Source organism: Protomyctophum parallelum, assembly GCF_964188405.1.
Source record: "Protomyctophum parallelum genome assembly, chromosome: 7".
Classification (NCBI taxonomy): domain Eukaryota; kingdom Metazoa; phylum Chordata; class Actinopteri; order Myctophiformes; family Myctophidae; genus Protomyctophum; species Protomyctophum parallelum.
The window spans coordinates 30,852,761-30,874,645 of NC_139705.1; the positions used below are offsets into that span (position 1 = coordinate 30,852,761).

General features: G+C 42.7%; 1 protein-coding gene across 1 annotated transcript; it reads left to right on the forward strand.

Moving 5' to 3' along the window:
- The first annotated feature begins 363 nt into the window (after positions 1-363).
- Positions 364-10,456, forward strand: lrrc47 (leucine rich repeat containing 47). Its single transcript, XM_083769427.1, has 7 exons — positions 364-980; positions 1,802-2,293; positions 2,601-2,717; positions 4,724-4,839; positions 6,113-6,215; positions 7,404-7,493; positions 9,745-10,456. Exons 1-7 carry the CDS (start codon positions 417-419, stop codon positions 9,970-9,972), a joined length of 1,710 nt encoding a protein of 569 aa, XP_083625553.1. The 5' UTR covers positions 364-416; the 3' UTR covers positions 9,973-10,456.
- Positions 10,457-21,885: the final 11,429 nt, after the last annotated feature.

Genomic DNA, 21,885 nt, shown 5'->3' on the forward strand with positions numbered 1-21,885 from the left:
ACTCCCTCAAGGACCCCTGGAGGGAAACACTGATCTAAATGTCAGAAGCCAGTATGTTACGATTATTCTCCACCAGGCGGTGCTGCAACGCTTCTTTGTTGCCAAATATGTTGAAAACTAACAATCACACACGCAATTAATGCATTGTACAGAGAATTATTTCACAATAGCTACACTTTAATATACATGTGAATTAATCCCTTCTCGTTTTGTATAGTAGATAAACAATTTTATTCCATTCCTTAATTAAAATAGCATTTTGATCGTCCGGATCTATACTAGGATTGTTATTGGCTGCCGTGAACCGACACGCGTCATGGCGTGGGTGGGGCCATTATGACGAGAGCGGAAGCTATGTAAAAATTGGCCTCTTGTGGTTCTGTTCTGCAGACTAGCAGCATCGTTGTTGCAGCAGCATGGATGACTTGGAGTTGACATGGCCCGAAATAGAGAAAGCGGCGAGAGAGAAAAGGCGTGAGATAGTCTTACAAGGTCCGGATGTTGACGAGAGAATCGCCAACGGGGGTCTAAGCCCTGCCATTTACTCCCTCACGCTCCTCAACTACCTGGAGATCATCCAGTGTCCAAGTCTGACAGAGATACATGAGGACGTCAAGCATCTCACCAGCCTCCAGAGCCTGATCCTCTGTCGGAACAAGCTGGCGTCCGTTCCCAAAGTGATCGGAGGTCTAAAGTCGCTCAAAGTCTTGGACTTGTCCGTGAACGACCTGGCATCTCTGCCGGAGGAGATCACCCAGCTGAAGGCGCTCAACACCCTCAACGTGAGCTGCAACCGCCTCCGCTGCCTGCCCGAGGGACTGAGCCAGTGCACCAAACTGTCCACCATCAACTTCTCCAAGAATGAGATCACCTGCTTCCCCACCGACTTCTACCGCCTGGATCTCCTCAGCACCCTCATTGCCTCGGACAATTCCATTGAAGAGCTGAGTGGGGATGTGTACAAGCTCTCTGCTCTGAAGGTAACTGAATCGCGTGTGGAATATATACCATGCTGAGTGGCTCTCAACATTGGGTGCAGTCCAGGGACCCCAGGGGTTCCAGGGGGTCCCCATGCAGCTAAATATACGATAATACAGTTATTCGCCTTTTCCCCCCTCCGATTAATTATTTGTATTGCTTTTGGACAAATACAGAATTATAATATCTTCATTTATTGTTACATGTACAACTAAATAGAACTAGAGACTCACTGACTAGAGAACAACATACAAGGACCAAATGACAGACCATATTGGACCAAATAATTACAATTATAAATATGTTTTAGTTTGCGGTCTCTGAGAACATAATCATTTTCATCCTGAAAAATCTCTGCTTTGTAAAGTAACTTTTTTCTCCCATAGCACGCCGAAGTCCTGACGTCACTCGCTCATCCTCTGGTTCATGGGTGTTTTTCTCTATGGAGATAACATCATCTTAAAATCGTCTCATAAGAACTGTGGTCCAGCAATAAACAAACTGTCTCTGCGATATTGTCCGGGAGGTGTCTCTGTATCGTTTACGACAGTCACATTCACTCATATTTGATACAGTCTGTGGCTGGGTGAAAATGTAACTAATTCAGCAGCAGTAACATTAGTGTTTAGTGTTTTCTCACAGTAAGTTGATTCTTCATAATATCCATATGAGTGAAACCGCCAGGATGATTTGCTTATATTTCAATCACAGTTATTATATGAGGCGTACATGAACCGTGGCATGGGCTTGGCACCCTCTACCGATATTGACGTCAGACTTCGGTGCTCTTGACATTGTACTTTTACGTGTATTTTCTCAACAGGCCCTGGACCTCTCCAACAACAAGCTGACGGAGATTCCCTCGAGCCTGAGTGACTGCTCCAAGCTGAAGGAGATCGACTTCAAAGGCAACAAGCTCAAGGACAAACGCCTGGAGAAGATGGTCAACGGCTGCCCGGCCAACTCCATCTTGGCGTACCTCCGAGCCGGCGGCGCCAGGGGGCCGAAGGGGAAACCGAAGCACGGCGAAAACAACGCAGACGATGCGGAACAAGGAGGGGGAGGGGGGCGGAACGCAGACAAGAAGAAACGGCAGCAGAGGAAGAAGAAGAATAATGCGGACGATGATGAGGACGAGTTGGAGGAGCTGAACAAGATGGTGGTGAGGGTTCTTCACCTGTCCTCCAACCCAGACGAGTTTACCATCAAGGTGACTGAAGAGGTGAAGGACGTGCGGCCTTATCTGGTGTGCTGTGTGGTCAGGGGCATGATCTTGAGCCGTGGCAATGCCCTCAAGAGGTTCCTGTTGGCTCAGGTAAGGAAGGCTAAAGCGTTATTAATTCTGGATTTTCTGTGGTGAGGTGACCACATGATGTCACGAGCTGCGGTGAAGAGCAAACCACCGCTCCAGCCCTTCTCTCTGTTTTTACTCACCATTGCTCAGCGTTATTTCAGCTCCGGTGGTCAGCTCACCACCGAAGATCCAGACTATGAATGAGCCTTAAAACCTCATTCATGGCTTCGTCATGCGATGCTGTTGAAAATAGCGGGTCCATTTGGTTGAGTTAAATGAACACTTGTAAAAAATGATCTCCCGATGCACTTCTTGTGTTGTCTTCCAGACTAAGCTTCATGAGGACTTGTGTGGTAGACGAACCACCGCAACCATCGCAACTCACGACCTGCAGCTACTGAAGAGTCCCCTGGTGTATGAAGCCAGACCACCCTCACAGCTAAAGGTATCAAAACCCCTCCTGATATCACTTTATTGAGTGAACTTGGTTTTCAACTGGAGAATTCAAATGTTTTTCAGCACTCAATGCCTCCCATATTAAAGTCCAACACAAATCCACATGTATTGTATAGTGCCCATTTAGAAACAGCAATTGACCAAAGAACAAACAAATCATAACCGTGTGAAGTGAGTGGCGCTCTTATCATCATACGTCATCATACATCATCTCATTCTGGCCAATCACAATTTGCATCCTCACTTTTGCCTTCAATGTTTGTGTTTAAACACTTTTGTCTTCAATGTTTGTTTAAACAAACCCTCAAAGCTGGAGGCTAGCGCCCCTCAAAAATCACACTTGTGTGAAGTGAGGGGTGGCCACTGTGGCTGCCACATGACGCCACAGTGAACATTAAAAGTCCATAGACTTGTCTGCCACATGACGTCATGAGTGGGGCCCTGTTTTTTCTTTGGGGGGGGGGCGCATAATAAGACAAACATTAAAAGTCCATAGACTTTGCCTCCACATAATGTTATGTCTGGAAGCCAGACGTTGGAGGGGCTAGCGCCCCTCAAAAACAAAAGCAACTAGAAAAAGTGCCCTTCTGGGCACAGGTATCCACCAGGATAGGAATGTAGGACATTGCAGCTTGCCTTCATCTGGTGGTTGGATAAAAGGGCAACAAAAGTAAAAAAAATTAAAGGCTGAGATTGTTCATGTGGCATTTCTTCCTCTGCCTAGTGGGAATGTGCGTGCACAATTTCACGGAAATCACGCGATGTGTTCATGATTTGCAGCATTTTGTTTGAAACTGAGCACTCCTGTGAACTTTGGAAGCCAATCTTAACCAATCAGGATGGAGTCTGAGAAATCTGAAAGACCCGTTTCGTTGAATGGCTCTAGAGAGACTGTGTACCAATTTGCGCAATGTTTGGACAAAATCTGTAGGTGTACTGTGCAAAAACTTGTTTTGCACAAAGCGGCCTCCTGGTGGCGCTATAACAGGCCGTTCTGGAAATTTTGGGGCATCGTTGGCATCCAGGGAGTGTGTGTGCAAAATTTGGCATCGCCCGGGTTAACGGTGCCGGAGATTAGCTGCTCACGGACACACACACGGACGGACGGACGGAGTGCAAAACATACTCTCCCCCCATGCCTTCGGCCTGGTGGAGACAATAAGACCCTAAGAAAAACAAAGACAACTGCATTAAAAGCCAAGACATAAATCTGTGTTTTAAGATGGGATTTAAAAACAGGCCGTGTAGTGTAGTGGTTATAAAAGGTCATAGAGAAAAGTTGGTGCAAGGCCATTTTATTATTTGTAGACAAACAAATCTATCATAAAAACAGGGGGAGATGTTCTCTTGCTTGTGGCGCAGAATCTGCACATCTTTGATTATTTCGAAGTGAATATTTTTAACTCAAATCTTTGCTTCTGGGGGTCCATGGAACAACATATATTCAGTTGGAGGTCGGCAGGCCAATTTCATATATTTTTGGGGGTCTTTGACATGAAAATGTTTAAGAACGACAAACAAACATGGGATTTTCAGAAAACGGTCAGGATTTAAGAACGCATTTGTAGAATCTTCCTCAGGTCTAGATGGGTTAAAAGAAGAGCTGCAGCTTTCTGGACCAACTGCACCAACATGAAGGACATTAGTAGTTAAGTCAGGCCAGCATAAAAGCACTAGCCTCAGCAAACTTAAAATCAATCAATCACTTATCACACCCAGATTTGTTTGTACAGTGAGTTTTACATTATATGGTATGGTTCCAGGACACTGAAAGACAGAGTTGATTTGTTGGCAATATCAAAGCCAGAGAAAATAACCTTGCCATGGCGCTTGGGACAAGATCTTCATAGCAGTGTGTGGCAATGAAGAAATGGCATTCTTCATAACCACTGGAACAAGGACCACCGGACCGACCGCATGTCTATGACGGGTTTATTTTAGTTGTGTCAGTGAGTGCTGAACGACGGTTCTGACTGACTGTGTGTTTTGCTTTAGATACTTTCTCTGGGTCGCAAGGAGATGACGGCGGTGGAACTGATGAGACATCTGCAGCTGGAGGCTGATGAGCAACGGAAACAGAAGAAGAGACAGAACGTCTCCGGGTTGCACAAGTCAGTATAATATAGCAATGCAAGTGGTTCTCAACGTTTTCACGTCAAGTACGCCCCAAATTCATAAGCATTAAGCTATGGACCCACATCTGAGCATTGCGGTGCCAGGGACCCCCAGAACAGAATATTTGTGTAAAAATAATTCTAAATTGTCCAAACATTTTCATGACGTGTTGGGAGTTTGTACATCTGAGTGACATCTTGAATAGCCAAAGTATAAAATATCTGTTAAAGTGGTTAAATTATAATTAACTAGCCCCAGTTTGAGAAACACTGGTATAATGCACAACTCTGACCAACGACCATGGGCCGCTTTGGTCCTGTCATCTCAGGCTGAGGCTATTGTAGGGAATAGGAATGGGGGTTATGGACAACATCTAATATCAAGCAATATATTTTGGGCATATACCTCAATATAATTATTGTAGGGAAGACTATTAGCCTGGTTTTGGTCAGACCCATAACATGGATTCACTCACGCAGATAGATTTGTGATAAATAATCATCACTAATGCCAGTAAAATTACTAAGTCGGTAAATAAAAGGCAAATAATAGAACACCAGGGACAGGCAGGCAAGTTCAGAAAATCACATCACATTGCTGTACTGCAGCCTTTGAAATCAGCAAAAGACAACTCTTCAGGCCACATCAGGTAATATGCAATATCACAGAAAATAATCATAGTCTCATATCACAAATTTAATATAATATTGATATATTTCCCACCTCTAAGATGTTGATCATTATACATGGGAATGGAGATATTCTTGATTTTCCAAGTTTGTCTTTTTATTTTGGTACTGTGATGAGATTCATAAATGTAACTTTCTGAAAACAAAATGGCCATTACAGTATGTTTGTTTCCTTTTTGTGGGTTCACTGGTGTACAAAGATGGCACTGTTTCTGCCATCTGCCTCAGCAGTCAGCTATTGGGCATGATCTTTCTTGTTTCAACACACGAGGGCAGCATAACCCTTAAACTGAGAACAGAAACATGCTGTAACTTGTGTCCAACACAAGTTAGAGGTTTTGGGGATTGTGCTTTGAGACTGCTCACGAACTAACATTTCAGTTTTGAATACTCTTTACAAATGAGAAGCTTTTGGTGATAGTTTGATTGTGCCAAAGACAGGCAGGCCATGCTAGTGCCACAGAAAGCTGCCAAGTAGGCTACAGCAGCTTATTAGTGGTTCGAATAGCACATTCTGTCACGTCATCCATCAAAACCTATTAATAAAACCATATCTTATTTCTTATTTTCTATACTACAGATACCTACAACTTCTGGATGGAAAAGCACTTTACCCGTGTCTGGTGGATGCAGAGGGTCATGTGATCTCATTCCCACCAATCACCAACAGTGAAAAAACCAAGGTGTGTGTGTGTGTGTAATTCTAATCTTGACAAAGGACCTTTTTCACAGGTCACTGCTTAAGTTACAGTTAGTCAGCCAGCCTGAATTGAATCTGTGATGTTACGTAGCATGGCTACCAGGTCTTACATAATGTCATCTAATACAGAGTTTCTCAAATTGGGGTCTGGGTTAGCCTAGTCTCGCGTAGCCAGACAACTATTCCACAATCTACGAATGATATATAGAGTCTGGAACTATAGCCCCCATGAGCTGAGTAAAGGCTCATACATAGTCTGGATTTTCGGTGGTTAGGTGACCACCGATAATAAATAACTTTACATTTTATTTTTGTATTTTATTTTCTGCTTAAAGCAACAAGCTATATATGCTTAGATGATTTATATTATTAGAATAAAGTTGCGCGACTGTAAAGAGCTCCGCTTATGCATGATAGCTCTTCCGTTGATCCAGAGTCTGGACCATACAGTCTGGACTCCAGACTGTATGATGAAGCATTTGGAAATTGCGAGAGTCAACAGTCTGGTAACGCGAGACTAGGGGTAGCCTGATTGTCAGACTCTGAGCCTAGTGCGCTCAGTGGAGTGGGTGGCAGGGTCTATGGGCTGGGAATCAGGCTAGGTCTGGGGACCACCAGGGATCCTTGAGGGGGGGGTCTCGTAGTTAAATTAACTCTTTGGGTATTTCACAGTGTAAATTACTGTCCCAGAGATAAAGAAAAGGTTTGACTATCACTGGCCCAATACCTCAAGTAGACTACCTCTGTTTTGTAGACTCACATCGTAAAGTAAAGCAGATGTGTTTAGTAAAGCTAAATGTGAGTTATCTTTGTCGAACTTTGTACATTGACCGCTACTCCAGACCGTCCGGAATCCGGATACACAGAGATTGTTTTATTGTTCCTAGTAGAGGCTAGAACTATACTTCCTTTCAAGAAGTCATACATTTGTCCTTAATCCAGATGGCAATCTGAGTGAATCTAGATGTGGCTACCGGTATTCACTTTTGCCGACACTGATAAAATTAACAGAAATCCTAGTTTAGTATGTTGTAATAAATCCATTTTGATGCCACACAAGTTTGTGTAATATTATCTAGTTTGTGGTATTGGCATTTTATTTCCACTGTATGCAGCTTCACTTCTTTGAATGGAATAAGTATTAATATTATCTTGATTTGTGTTTGTGCAGATGAAGAAGTCAACCAAAGAGCTGTTCTTGGAGGTGACGAGCTCCAGCAGCCTGCAGACCTGTAAGGATGTCATGGATGCTCTCATTGTAGTAAGCGTTGCTCTTTCTTCTCTCATTTATTGGTGTAATGGTGGATAGTCTCTATTTATCATATCGTTATACTGTGTGACACTGCTATGTTATTATTTAAGGATTGCCGGCGTATGCACAGAGTCACGCACGGGGGGGGGGGGGGGGGGAGGTCCCAAAAGGTGACATGAAAACACTGAAGCGGTCAGCGAGAATCGTCACTAGCATGATTGCGCCATGGAAGAATAGTAGTAAATATGAACGAATCAACATTGAGTGTCCTGCATGTCCTATTTCACACCTACATTTATTTTTATCACAAACTGTTCAACTGTACAGGTGAAACAGATCATTTCCAGACATCATTAGTGTTGGTGTTAGCATTGTTTAGCTGACCGGTTACATTGAGGGGTTCCTAAATGTCCTGTGAAAAGCAAAGTAAAGCCAGTAAAGACAAAGCCCCCCCCCCTCCTCCCCTCCACCCACCCCACACACACACACACACACACACACACACACACACGTGCCTTCTTACATTTCCCAACATGGCAGACAACGACACATGGCAAGTGATGGCACCGGTTCATATACAGTCGGTAATAGTATAACAGTGTGAGCAGTCAGTGGAAGAACTGAGCTCATCATAGCTGGGGTGAGCGGACGGACCCACTGGTGTACAATGTCACCAGTGGTGGAAAGTAACTAAGTACATTTACTTAAGTACAATTTTGAGGTATTTGTACTTTACCTGAGCAGGTCCCAAAGTTTCTCAACTTTTACTTCTGCTCCACTACATTTCAGAGGCAAATATTGTACTTTTACTTCACTACATTTATTTGACAACTTTAGTTACTTTGTAGATTTTTACAAAACAGACATCCCACCTGTTAAAAAAATATATATATTTAAATGACATTTTGGCATAGGGGGGTTTTACTGCTTAAAACGTAACCTGATGTTCCAGGCACAGATTGTGTTAACCACTTCAGCCCTGTATACATTTCGGCCATTTGAAAATAGTCCATTTTCAATGGACTATTACATGCAGATACTTTTGTACTTTTACAAGTACATTTTGAATTCCGGACTTTTACTTGTAACTGAGTAGTTCTACATTGCAGTATTGAGACTTTTACTCAAGTAAAACATGTGAGTACTTTTTTCCACCACTGTCATCATACACCGACCGGACGCACAGCTCACGATACCATCGCTGCAACTCCAGAGCTTGCATGTACACATTGTATACACTGTTGATGTATTTCATAAACATAAACACACAACAGAACAGTCCAGGGATGTTGCTTGGACTAGATTACAGGGAATTTGGTATGTGTTCTTTTGTAGATTGAAATCAACTGATGTATGAAATGTTAATTAAAAGTCTGGATTACTATAGTTTGAGGTCGTTGAATGATTTTTGGATGTATTTTTCAAAGGATATTACTCTTGGATGTCACAATTCCAACAATCTAGCATTTGAATCTTTCCCGAGCTAATTAGAAATGTAATGAAATTGATTAGAGGTGAATTTAGATGGAGTAACCAAGGATCGTGAGTCGTGACTTGAAAGCCAACCCTCTGGTTTAGGTTTTCACCGGAGAAGAATGTGTTTCCTCCTCTTGTCCTATATTTGCACATTCTCAGATACAACGCTATAAATATTTAACGAACGTAAAAAACATTAACATTCATCACTGAAATAAGTTTGGGAAGTCAAAGAGATGCGTAAAAACAGCTGTAACAGAAGAATATTGTATATATTTTTTAAATTCAGGGTGAGAGCAATTGAGCAATAGTTAACTCTATTCCACTTTGCAAATACGTGCAGTAACATGAATGATGTAAGAACATAATTAAAATAATTTTAAGAAAGTAGTAAAACATTTATATTTAGGCATACGATGTATAGCAAATATATGATTGTAGAATATTGTGATTTTATCGATTCTCAAAATAATTATATACAGTAAAAATCATCAATGTTAATGGTCCATTTAGCTCCATTTTGTACACTCAGTTAAAATTGCACTAAAGATTTGACTGTGCAGGGTATTTTCCTTTACTTTTTCTTTTCTTTTGCCATTGTGCCATGTACCATGCCATCTATATATCTCATGAAAATTGACAGATTATACAGTACACAATGGCGTGACAGAGAAAGAGAACAGAGTGAGAATAGACTGTGATGAATTTGTATTCATGCTGAGGTTCATTTTGAAAAACAAACCACAGCCATTTAATGAACATCGCTGTGTTTTTCCCCTCACAGAAAATGGCAGAGCTGAACCGACAGACGGTGGAGACCAAGGAGGAAGCTGGATCCGACGGGGAAGGCGCTGCCGCCGGGCCGGAGACGTCCGACGACGGCGCTGCCACCTCAGGGGAGCTGATCGTCCAGCAGGTTCGAACCGTCGACCAGGACGGCAACCTCAAGGTCGTCTACCCCTCCAAGACTGACCTCTCGGCCGAGCTCAGTAACCTGACCGTTGTCTGGTAGCTGTAGTACTGTATACCGCCAATTAACCTCTGTTGTTTACTCTCGCTCGTATCTTAAAACATCACACTGAATTAGCCCCACACAGCTACCGTACCGATATTTATGAATATTATCATAATAATGCCTTCTTTAATGTAACGGGTTAATGTAACAAATGCATCATTGTTACAGATGGCATCCTTTCTCATGGGTATTTTTATTTGTTGGGGGTTCCCAGATTGCAGATGGCATGACACAAAATGTAAATGCTTTAGTTTTACTTAATATTTTTTATTATTTCCAAAGGTAATTTGCTCTCTTGTTTTTGTTACTATGATGCATACTGGCCACATACTGTAACTAACATGGTTAAGGCATTCATATGGATCACATTAGAAATGGTATTACCTTACCAATGTATGGTATAAACAAACTATGTTCATGTACCCTATACAGCAGGGAATAACAACAAGTCTTTAAAATAAAGTCTACTTAAAAGGGATCAGATACCTGTGTCGACTGTTTAGCATTGCTCAAAGATTTGAAGACATGTTTGTTTGATGACAAACATCAAAATTACGTTTGTTTTGTTTTTTTAGATTATATATTTAGCATTGTATTGAGTGCGGACAGGACATTATGGCTCTCTGAATCAATGGTGAAGGAGTTTGGGTGTTCACAGGTTAACTAGAAAGCGTACGGGTACTGTTACATATCGAGTGACTGCTCAGGGTTGACATTGTGTGAATGGGAGGCGTCTTGAAGAGACAGGCAGGTATAAATAGAAAACGCCAGAGTGGTGGCAGTGGAGCGTGTCCATGTGCGTCAAAATGGATCAGAAGTACTTGGCACAGACGACAACCTGATGGCGCCATGAAAAGTAGCCGTAGAGAGCTTGAGAAGAAGCAGGCCAGGTTCAATTCAAACAGGGACAGGCGTTCCAGCGGCTGTGGGTGGACTGGCAGTGAAAGGACGACTCAATGCTTGGAGATCAGTGTTCCTAGGTTTAACAGGTCGAGTGTAGCGCACGCAGAGACTTGTTGGATGCCTGGCAACTTTCAACCTGCTGCGAGGTTGACCACCCATTCACGACACCTGACTCATTCAACAAGGCATTTTTTATTTCACGCTAAACCGAGACGAGTCTGTGTCACTGCCGTCCCACGCGCCGTCTATTTACCACCCATCAGGGGATCAACGATAGTCACTGGCAAGGCTGATCCCACCTGTGTACTTTCACACACTGTGCGGTCAGCCTTCTCAAATGGCAAGAAGGCTCAACTGCCAATTCCCAGTGTGATGAGAGAAAATGGAGTTCTTCATTTGATGGTTGCCCAGCAGGGGAAGGGCTTTCAGCAGTCTAATAAATCTAATATAGCCAGTGGAACTCTTGCAGCTGTATCCAAAGAGGTCATCCAGGATGCAGAGTCATGCTCCAGGCTTGTTAAAGGAGCGCAACCGCCACCACTGGAGCTGATAAGGCAGCAGGGGACTTGTAACCCCAGTGCCAATGACAGTGGCGTCATGCTTGCCAGTCCCTGCAACCCAAATCGGCAAACCGATTGCTTCTCTGGTGATTCTGCTCTCGAAACGGAATCGCAGTCCTCTGAAGACGAGGGCTTGCCAAAGGTCGGCACTGCCTCGCTTTGCCTCGATGAGGACGAGGAATACTACACGGACCAGAGGATTGCTGAATGGGTGTCCAAAGTGAACTTGAGTCTTTTCTCTACATCAGACGATGAACTGAATAGGTCACGTTCCATAGATGAGCAAGATATTTCTACCATAAAGATAATCTACAACGAAGACTGATATGTCATATTATTCATTTCAATTCTGAACATTGTCTTAATTGAATGAACAGCAAACAGTAATGTAATTGAATCATCCAAAGCTTTATTCTGCTTTATTTCAAGTAGCATGGTAATTCAACTTTGCTAGTAGCAATAGCATGTAAGTAAAAAAACATTTACCGGTAGTTGAAAACAAGGACTAAATTAATTTAGATTAAAGCAAACACTGGGTCATATTTATTCACAGGAGAAAAAGCAGTATTATCAGAATGCTACTTTCAACAATTCAATCTATATATTTCCATAAGCATTGACCAACTTGAGAAGATTACTTAAAATCCAATACAGTCATTACTGAGACACGGATGCATACAATAGCCTTGTACAGTCATGACTGAACATATTCTATACATAATGTCTCGCATTCACACTTGGAGTGGCTTTTCTCGGTCTGTCGGTTTGATGACAAAACAACCTTTTGACCCTGCCTGGCAAGGATTTTCATGAAACTGAGTGGGAATGATTGGTAGGCTGCCCAGAAGAGATCATTCATTTATGGGTTCACCAGTTGGTTCACCTGGTGACCAAGCAACACATGAAGACGACATCATTATGATTATGTATTTTATGAACAACAACAAAACAAATCACATTCGTGTGGAGTGAGGGACGCTCTTATCATCATACATCACATTCCCTGCTCAGCCAATCAAATCGTTATTTGGTACACACAAACACACAAAGCTGAGCATAGGAGGGGATAGCGCCCCCTCAAAAACTGCAATCAACCAAACTGGCAGTGTAGGTCTGGAGAAAAAGACCTCCAAACATCACATTCGTGTGAAGTGAGTGAGTGCTCTTATCATCCTACACATACATCATCATACATCATCTCATTCTGGCCAATCACAATTTGCGTCCTCACTTTTCCGTCTTTACTTTTCTGAGGGACGCTATAGTGTAGATTTTTGTCCTAACACAAACATTACATTCCATTGACCATGAATGGAGAATTTTTGTCGTATGTAGACGAGCAAATAGGCTATTTTGTCCTAACAAACATTAAATGCCATTGACAATTAATGGAGAATTGACGTCATATGTAGACGAGCAAATCGGCTATTCTTGACATCATGAAGATGTACGGTGATAAGAGCGCCCCTCACTTCACACGGGTGTGATTTTTATCCTCAATATGTACTTTGCTCAGCCAAACAAATGATCGCTATGATTCTCACACACAGACAGACAGTTAAAATGGATATATGTATACTAGGGTGGGGTCTTGCATAGTTCCCAAGTAGGCCGGTGGCCGACGGGCACAGGTCAAGAATGTGTACCATAATTTGGTAAGAACATTGTGTATGAGACTTGTATTCTATTGCATATTGTTGCTGTCAACATGTTTCAGCGTGTGTGTGTGTGTGCGTGGTTAATACCAGACATTTATTGAAAGACTCACTACATCACAAAATGCAAAACATCAGCATGATACTGTTGTCTTTTCATTTATCTGGTGGCTTTGGACATTCCCTTACATTCCTTACGCCTTCATGGTTTTTCAGGCCAAGGACCGTTTAGCCGAGAGACAGACCAAGCAAGGACCCCTTAAGCCCAAACCACACCAAAGGGTCGCCATGCAACTCCTTGGGTCCGCTCCAAACGTTTGCAAGGAGTTGCATGGTGACCCTTTGGTGTGGTTTGGGCCATTGAATTGAAGCAGTTGAATCACTTGGGACGACGTGGGTCAACGTGCAACAGGACATCACACCGCTGGGACAATGCTAAAACCGTCTCGACCCTTTGGTGTGGTTAGGGCTTTAGCTGAGGGACAGGCCAAGCAGGGACCCCTTAGCTGAGAGACAGACCAAGCAGGGACCACTTAGCTGAGAGACATACCAAGCAGGGACCCCTTAGCTGAGAGACAGACCAAGCAGGGACCTCTTACTGTAGCTGAGAGACAGGTCAAGCAGGGACCCCTTATGCACACTTTGAAATCATCAAAAGAAAACACTTAATATCAGGCATATCAGGCATTATGCCAGAAGATAATAGTCTCATATCAAGATTTTAATAATATTGATGTTAATTGAGATATCTGACTATACAAACAATTTAAATAGGTTTCACACTATCTGTTCAAATTATTGAACAAAATAAGCAGTTATAAGTTTCTGCAGTAATTCTGTCAGAAGTTAAACATAAAGGGCATTGTTCTCAATGAAAATCTCTGGATACTTTTGAACTTCCTTGTGAAAGATCTGAAAATGATGTTCCATTCACATATAAACAAAATGTTTTGGAACACCAATATGAATATTCACTGTGTTGCAGACTAAACTAACAGCAACTCTCCCTTGTTGAAGACACTGGTATGTAAACATGCAGCTACAGTATTGACATCACATCTGATTTGAATGATCAAAATCACTTTAGAATTGTATCTGCATGAAGAGAAATAAATTATATTATTTTACTATTTGACCGTGTGTGTAAATCTGATGGATTTAGTCTCTATCAGGAGCTAGGGAATGGCAACATCTCTTAAATGCATTATTACTTTTCCTTTTTCAGTATTTTCTTATATAGTAATCCGCCAACAATGTACCTCGAGATGCTCTTTGCCACCTTGGCCTAGTCAATCATTACAAGTAAACCATAACACAATGGCAATGAAAGGTATTGACGCTGCACAGCAGGAATTATTGTATTATTTTCATATTTACATGTATGTTTATATATATGAATATGTGTAGATGAATGTATATAGTAGGAAGATAGATGTCCCATCAGTCTGCTACACGCGCACCTAAATATACAAATGAAATCCAGGGGTAGGGCCCGACAAGCCTATGGCTGGAAACTATGGGCTGTATTTTGCATGTCTTAAGTACCAGGTCTTATTACTTAACGTAAGACCTGGAGGCGTGATCAATGCCATTTGGCTATTCTGAGTGGCCAAAGAGCATTGACCACGCCTCCAGGTCTTAAGTTAAGTAATAAGACCTGGTACTTAAGACACGCAAAATACAGCCCTATGTGTGCTATAAATGGTGCATTTATAAAATGGTAAATGGTGCATTTATATAGCGCCTTTATCCAAAGCGCTTTACAGAGATTGTGCATTACATTCACCCATTCACACACACATTCATACACCGATGGCAGCGGAAACCATGCAAGGCACCAACTAGCACATCGGGAGCAATTAGGGGTTCAGTGTCTTGCTCAAGGACACTTCGACAGTAACTCTGGGGGAGCCCGGGTTCGAACTGGCAACCTTACGGTTACCATCCAGGCACTCTACCCCTGAGCCACCGCCGCCCCAACTGTACATGTCCTCCATTCCGAAAATAAAACTGAACTGAACATGCACTCATGAGTCTTGCATTGAATCAAATGCAACAATAATCCTTAATCCAAATGTCTTGCCCTCCACTAATTATTCTCCCGTAGTATTTTCAGTGCACAGACTAGCGTCTGGGTTTACATGACACCGTGGCAGATGAGGTTTAGTCCTGCAGCAGGCTGGTAGGTGTGCCAGGAGCCCTTTTTTCCAGGTCTTTGTTGAGGAAGAAGCAGACGATGGGATTGACTCCGGCCTGGGCGAAGCTCGTCCACACGGTGGTGGAGATATATCGGTGCGGTATCGTGCAGGCCGTCACAGGTTAACTAGACAGCGTACGGGTACTGTTACATATCGAGTGACTGCTCAGGGTTGACATTGTGTGAATGGGAGGCGTCTTGAAGAGACAGGCAGGTATAAAGAGAAAACGCCGGAGTGGTGGCAGTGGAGCGTGTCCATGTGCGTCAAAATGGATCACCTGACATAGGATGCAAATAGGACAGGGGTTCCAGCGGCTGTGGGTGGACTGGCAGTGAAAGGACGACTCAATGCTTGGAGATCAGTGTTCCTACAATTTACAATTTACAATTTACAATTTACAATTTAGGCATTTAGCAGACGCTCTTAATCCAGAGCGACTTACATTTAAGCAAGAACAAAGCATGGGAATACATCACATAAAAAGCATTTATCATGAAACATGCGTAAGCTAAGAAAGTAACAGTGGAATATTTATATAGTGAAACTATACATACACTATACATATAAACTATACATCTTTACTACTATGCTATATATGTGTACTATGGCGTGCTATGACTACATACAATACAATTACAGTGCTGTCTACATAACATGCTATAAGTCTGTAGCAAATGCTATATAATCCAACAGAAATGCTATCTAAGGGTTTAGGGTAAGTGCTAAGGGCCATGATGGAGTCTGAAAAGGTGGGTTTTCAGGCTACGGCGGAAGATTGGGAGTGATGCTGCAGTTCTGACTGCAATGGGAAGTGCATTCCACAGTTTTGGAGCCAGAAGGGAGAAGAGTTTGGGACGTGTGGAGCGTTGTCCCGGCGTTTTTAGTGAGGGTACTTCCAGCTTCCCTGCGTTGGCTGATCTGAGTGCGCGGGAGGGTTTGTAGGGTTCAATCATACTTGTAAGATATGGGGGAGCCATACCTTTGGTTGCTTTGAATGCCAGCATCAGAGTTTTGTATTCTGTGCGGGCAGCGACCGGGAGCCAGTGGAGGGAGCGGAGCAGGGGGGAGACATGTGAGAATTTTGGCTGGTTGAAGACCAAGCGAGCTGCTGCATTTTGGATCAGCTGGAGAGGCTTAAGTGCACATGCTGGTAGGCCAGTAAGGAGGGAGTTACAGTAGTCGAGTTTTGATAAGACTGTTGTCTGGATTAGGAGCTGGGCTGATTCCTGGGTGAGGAACGGTCTAATTCGTCGTATGTTATAGAGTGTGAACCTACAGGATCGAGTGACAGCTGTGATGTGAGGTTTGAACGAGAGCTGACTGTCCAGGACAACACCAAGATTCCTGGCTGTTGGGACAGACGTTACCAGGGCGTTGTCTACGGAAATAGTTAGCTCCCGCATAGGGCAGGACTTAGCTGGGAAGAAGAGAAGCTCAGTCTTGTCTGGGTTCAGCTTGAGATGGTTGGAGGACATCCACTGTGAGATGTCAGCCAGGCATGCAGTGATGCGCTCTTCCACCTGAGTGGTAGAGGGGGGGAAGGATAGGAACAGTTGTGTGTCATCGGCGTAGCAGTGATAGGATATATTGTGGGCAGAGATGATAGTGCCAAGGGATTTAGTGTACAGTGAGAAAAGGAGGGGACCAAGTACAGATCCCTGTGGGACCCCAGTTTGGAGGGTTCGGGGGGATGATAACAGACCTTTCCAGGAAACCTGGTAGGTCCGGTCGGTGAGGTAGGAGGAGAACCACTTTAGTGCCGTTCCACCGATGCCTAGCTCCGCTAGGGTGTCTAGGAGCAGCTGGTGGTTCACTGTGTCAAATGCTGCTGATAGGTCTAGGAGAATCAGTACTGCAGAGTGGGAAGCAGCTTGGGCAGCATGTAGTGCTTCTGTGACTGCCAGCAGGGCAGTTTCTGTGGAGTGGGCCTTCTTGAATCCGGACTGGTTGGGATCCAGCAGGTTGTTCTGTGAGAGATGGAGAGAGAGCTGTTTGGAGACGACACGTTCAATGGTTTTAGAAATAAATGAAAGGAGTGATACCGGTCTGTAGTTCTTGACATCTGAAGGGTCAAGGGTTGGTTTTTTGAGGAGTGGTGTTACTCTGGCTGACTTGAGGGCAGATGGGACGCAGCCTGAGGTTACTGAGGTGTTGATGATGGAGGTGATGAAGGGGAGCAGATCAGGTGCGATGGTTTGGAAGATTGGAGACGGGTTTAACAGGTCGAGGTGAGTCGTCCTTTCACTGCCATTCCCCCCCACGGGAATGGCAACTTTCAACCAGCTGCGAGGTTGACCACCCATTCACGACACCTGACTCATTCAACAAGGCATTTTTTTATTTCACGCCAAGACGAGTTTGTGTCACTGCCGTCCCACACGCAGAACCCCTATTTACCACCCATCAGGGGATCAACATTAGTCACTGGCAAGGCTGATGCCATGCGTGTACTTTCACACACCGTGCGATCAGCCTTCTCAAATGGCAAAAGGCTCAACTGCCAATTCCCAGTGTGATGAGCGAAAATGGGCAGTTTCGTTTGATGGTTGCCCAGCAGGGGAAGGGCTTTCAGCAGGCTAATAAATCTAATATAGCCAGTGGAACTCTTGCAGCTGTAACCAAAGAGGTCATCCAGGATGCAGAGTCATGCTCCAGGCTTGTTAAAGGAGGCAAACCGCCACCAACCTCAAACCGGAGCCGATAATGCAGGACTTAGCCCGGCACGGCACGGCCTCGCTTTGCCTCGATGAGGACGAGGAATACTACACGGACCAGAGGATTGCTGAATGGGTGTCCAAAGTGAACTTGAGTCTCTTCTGTACATCAGATGATGAACTGAATAGGTCATGTCCCGTAGATGAGCAAGATATTTCTACCATAAAGATCATCTGCAACAGAGACTGATTTGTTAAATGATTAATTTCAATCATGAACATTGTCTTAATTGAATGAAGAGCATGAAAGCTAAACATAGTACAATAGATTCATATCCAAAGCTTAATGTGTTCTTTATTACATGTAGCATGGTAATTGATCTTCATCTTCGCTAGTAGTAGGCACGTAAGTAAAAAACATTTAGCTGAAAACATGGGTTAAATTAATTTAGTTTAAGGCAAACACTGTATCAGATATATATCATATATATCACAGGAGAGAAAGCAGTCTCATTAGAATGCAGTTAACAAAATAATGTATACTTTCAGCAATTCAATCTATATATTTCCATAAGCATGACCAATTTGACTTTAAAGGTATATTCAGTGATTTCACTGTATGTATAGTCATTTCAAATATCACTTTTTTTGTTTTGTTGTGATAATCCTTCCTTCTATAGAGTGTGCTGACCATATAAGGAGTTCCTCCCTGTCCCCAGTTAACCCCTGGTGGTAGAAAAACCTTAGGTTTCGTTTTTGGTTAGGCGCCCGGCCTTCATCCAATCAGGATAGAGAGGGGCCTTCCGCCAATCATGATCGAGCGGGGCAGGCCTTGGTGTGTGTGCTGTTGGCCTGTCGCGTCCCCCCCCCCACCCACTGTACATGTGCATGTGCACACCGTTTCTTTTCTCCAAATCAAGCAAATCACTGAATGCTCCTTTAAATCCAATGCAGTCATTACTGAGATGCATACAATACAGTAGCCTTGTTCAGTCGTAACTGAATATATTCTTTACATAATGTCTCTTGGATAGAAATAGCAAATCAAACAGACAAACAAACCCTATGTAGATATACCCTACATATTTTATAAACAGTTTTAGAATACCATACCGTATTCACAGTACAGTAGTTGCACTGCAATGTGAAATAATGTGCCTTGACTACCACACAGTAGTTGTTGATGTGGGACAGTGTGGCTCTGAGCAGTTGGGACGGGTTCACACTTGGGGTGGCCTTTCTCGGTCTGTCAGTTTGATGACAAAACAACCTTTTGACCCTGCCCACTGTGAGTCTGACGCATGGCAGCCAGGCTACATCGCTGCCTGCCAACGAAGACATTTACGGGAGACTTTTCATGAAACTGAGTGGGAATGATTGGTATTTGGTAGGCTGCCCAGAAGAGATAATTAATTTATGGGTTGTCAAAGGTCACAATCGAGGTCACACAGCCACAATTCTGATAACATTATTACCGGTCATGTGAGTTTTTACTCACTCAAGCCAAGTGAATTTGATTTTGTTTTGGGGTCATCCCAAATGTCCTTATGTGGTCTCGGTCCTTCTTGGCAGAGCCCCTTGGTCAGCACTTGTGAACGTAGTATCCTGTGATGTATCCTATGATGTAAACAGACACCAGGGCAGCCAGAGCACCCGCCACCTTCACTACTATTCCAAGGTTGCCGGTACACAGTCTGTTGTAGATCCTTTTAAAAGAAGAGACAAGGCAGAGTTGAGTCAGGGCAGGTCCAGTCGTGGAAAGTAACTAACTCAGTTTAAGCACAATAGATCTGCTATTTTCAAAAGATTGTTATACATTTGAAAACTTGAAATGGGACATTCTGCACAATGAGTACTTTAAGTACATTTTGATGGCAATACTTTTTTAATTCCGGACATGTACTTCTAACGGAGTATTTCTATATTGCAGTATTGATACTTTTACTAGAAAAGGAGTACTTTTTCCACCACTGGTCAGACATCACACTCTGTGAATTGTTATTCTCTAGTCTACGGCACTGGTTCCCAAAGATTTTACCTCAAGACCCAAAAGAAAAAGTTGATGGCTTGGTTGTTGGCTTGTAGATCGTCAATTTTCACTACTTCTTAAGCACGTTTGTTTTCCAATTTCTTTAATTATTTTATTCTTTTGAGTTTTGGGGGATTTTTGAGTGGTGCTAGCCACTCCTATGCGCAGCTATGTGTACTAGTTCAGATTTTCTATGTTTGGAAATATTAATTAAAAGCAAAACGTAGGAAATCAAAAATAAAGGGATATTTGCTTGTGAGTCGTCGAGCCACACATGGGTCACGAGTCACGACCCACTGTTTGGGAATAGTGCTCTACAATCCACACACACGGGCTAGACTTTTGACTATATGTATCTGTAACTTGTCATTGTTGAGCAGTTACTTGATATCAGATATATTCTATCAAATATTTACGTGTAAAGTGTTACCACCCACACGTTGTAGTGATTGACAAAGCCTGTGATCAGTCTGCTAAATTATTATGACTATTAGTAAAGCTTATTTTAGGTCTTACCCACACCCACTTCATTATGCGCAGTGGTGGAAAGTAATACATTTACTTAAATACTGTACTTAAGTACAATTTTGAGGCGTTTGTACTTTACTTGATTATTTCCAATACTTTTACTTCGACTCCACTACATCTCAGAGCCAAATATTGTAATATTTCTCCACTACATTTATTTGAAAACTTTAGTTACTATAGTTACTTTGTAGATTTTAATTATTATTACACATACATACTGTAGTGTATAATATACATTTCAGCCATTTGAAAATAGCCGATCTACAAGAAAACTTGAAATGGGACACTAATGAGTACTTTAAATATAATTGTGATGCCAATACTGTGTACTTTTACTAAAGTGCTTTTTTGAATTCCGGACTTGTAACAGAGTAGTTCTCCAGTGGCAGTATTGATAAGTTTACCTAAGTAAAACAATTGAGTACTTTTTCCACCACTGATTTATACGTCTCTTACCCCAACAGACCAGTCTCTGAGGCAGCTACATTGAGGTTAATGTTTATGCGTCTTACCCCAACAGACCAGTCTCTGAGGCAGCTACATTGAGGTTGTTTATGCGTCTTACCCCAACAGACCAGTCTCTGAGGCAGCTACATTGAGGTCGTTTATGCGTCTTACCCCAACAGACCAGTCTCTGAGGCAGCTACATTGAGGTTAATGTTGTCCTCGTTCCAGCGTTTGTAATGTGCAGTCCCACTCCCAGGCCCAGCAGTGTTGTTGTCGTCCTCCATGTGCTCTTTAAGCCTCTTATCACCTCGCCACACTTGACACTTTCCAGCCAAAACTGGAATGATAAAGAATTTGCAGTGTCACCATGATAATCTGTTATTATGTGTTAGTTAAATTAACCCATTATTAAGACCCTATACGAATTCCTTCTAAATCAGTTATGTCTCAAACTGTTGTGTCAAAGACCCCCAAATTGATGAATATTTATTATGGTCACGGACCCCCACATCTGAAAATGTTTTGTAGCAGGGACCCCAGAGAAGCTGTTCAAAAATAGCAGATGTACAAGCTTGCAGCGTGGCACCAAATGAGGCGCTGTGAGTTTGTATATCTGCTATTTTTGAGAAGCACTGTTATAAACCAATGAGTTTTCTTCTGAAAAACGTATGATGCTATTATATAAAGCTAAAATAGCTAAAATAAGACATAGCTTTAACATGTTGAATGTTTTATATGCATTGCACATTGAAAAATTGTATGGTTCTAGAGAAATGACTTAGTTAGTTTAGTTTTAGTTTTTTCACACAAAACGTCTCCAATGAGGTTCAGTGCAGAGATTTGTAGAATATGCCAAATACTCAAAGCTTCCATAATTCTCTGAAGAAACAAGAAGGTGCGTCACTTACCTGTGTCACAGCCTGGGAACACACAACA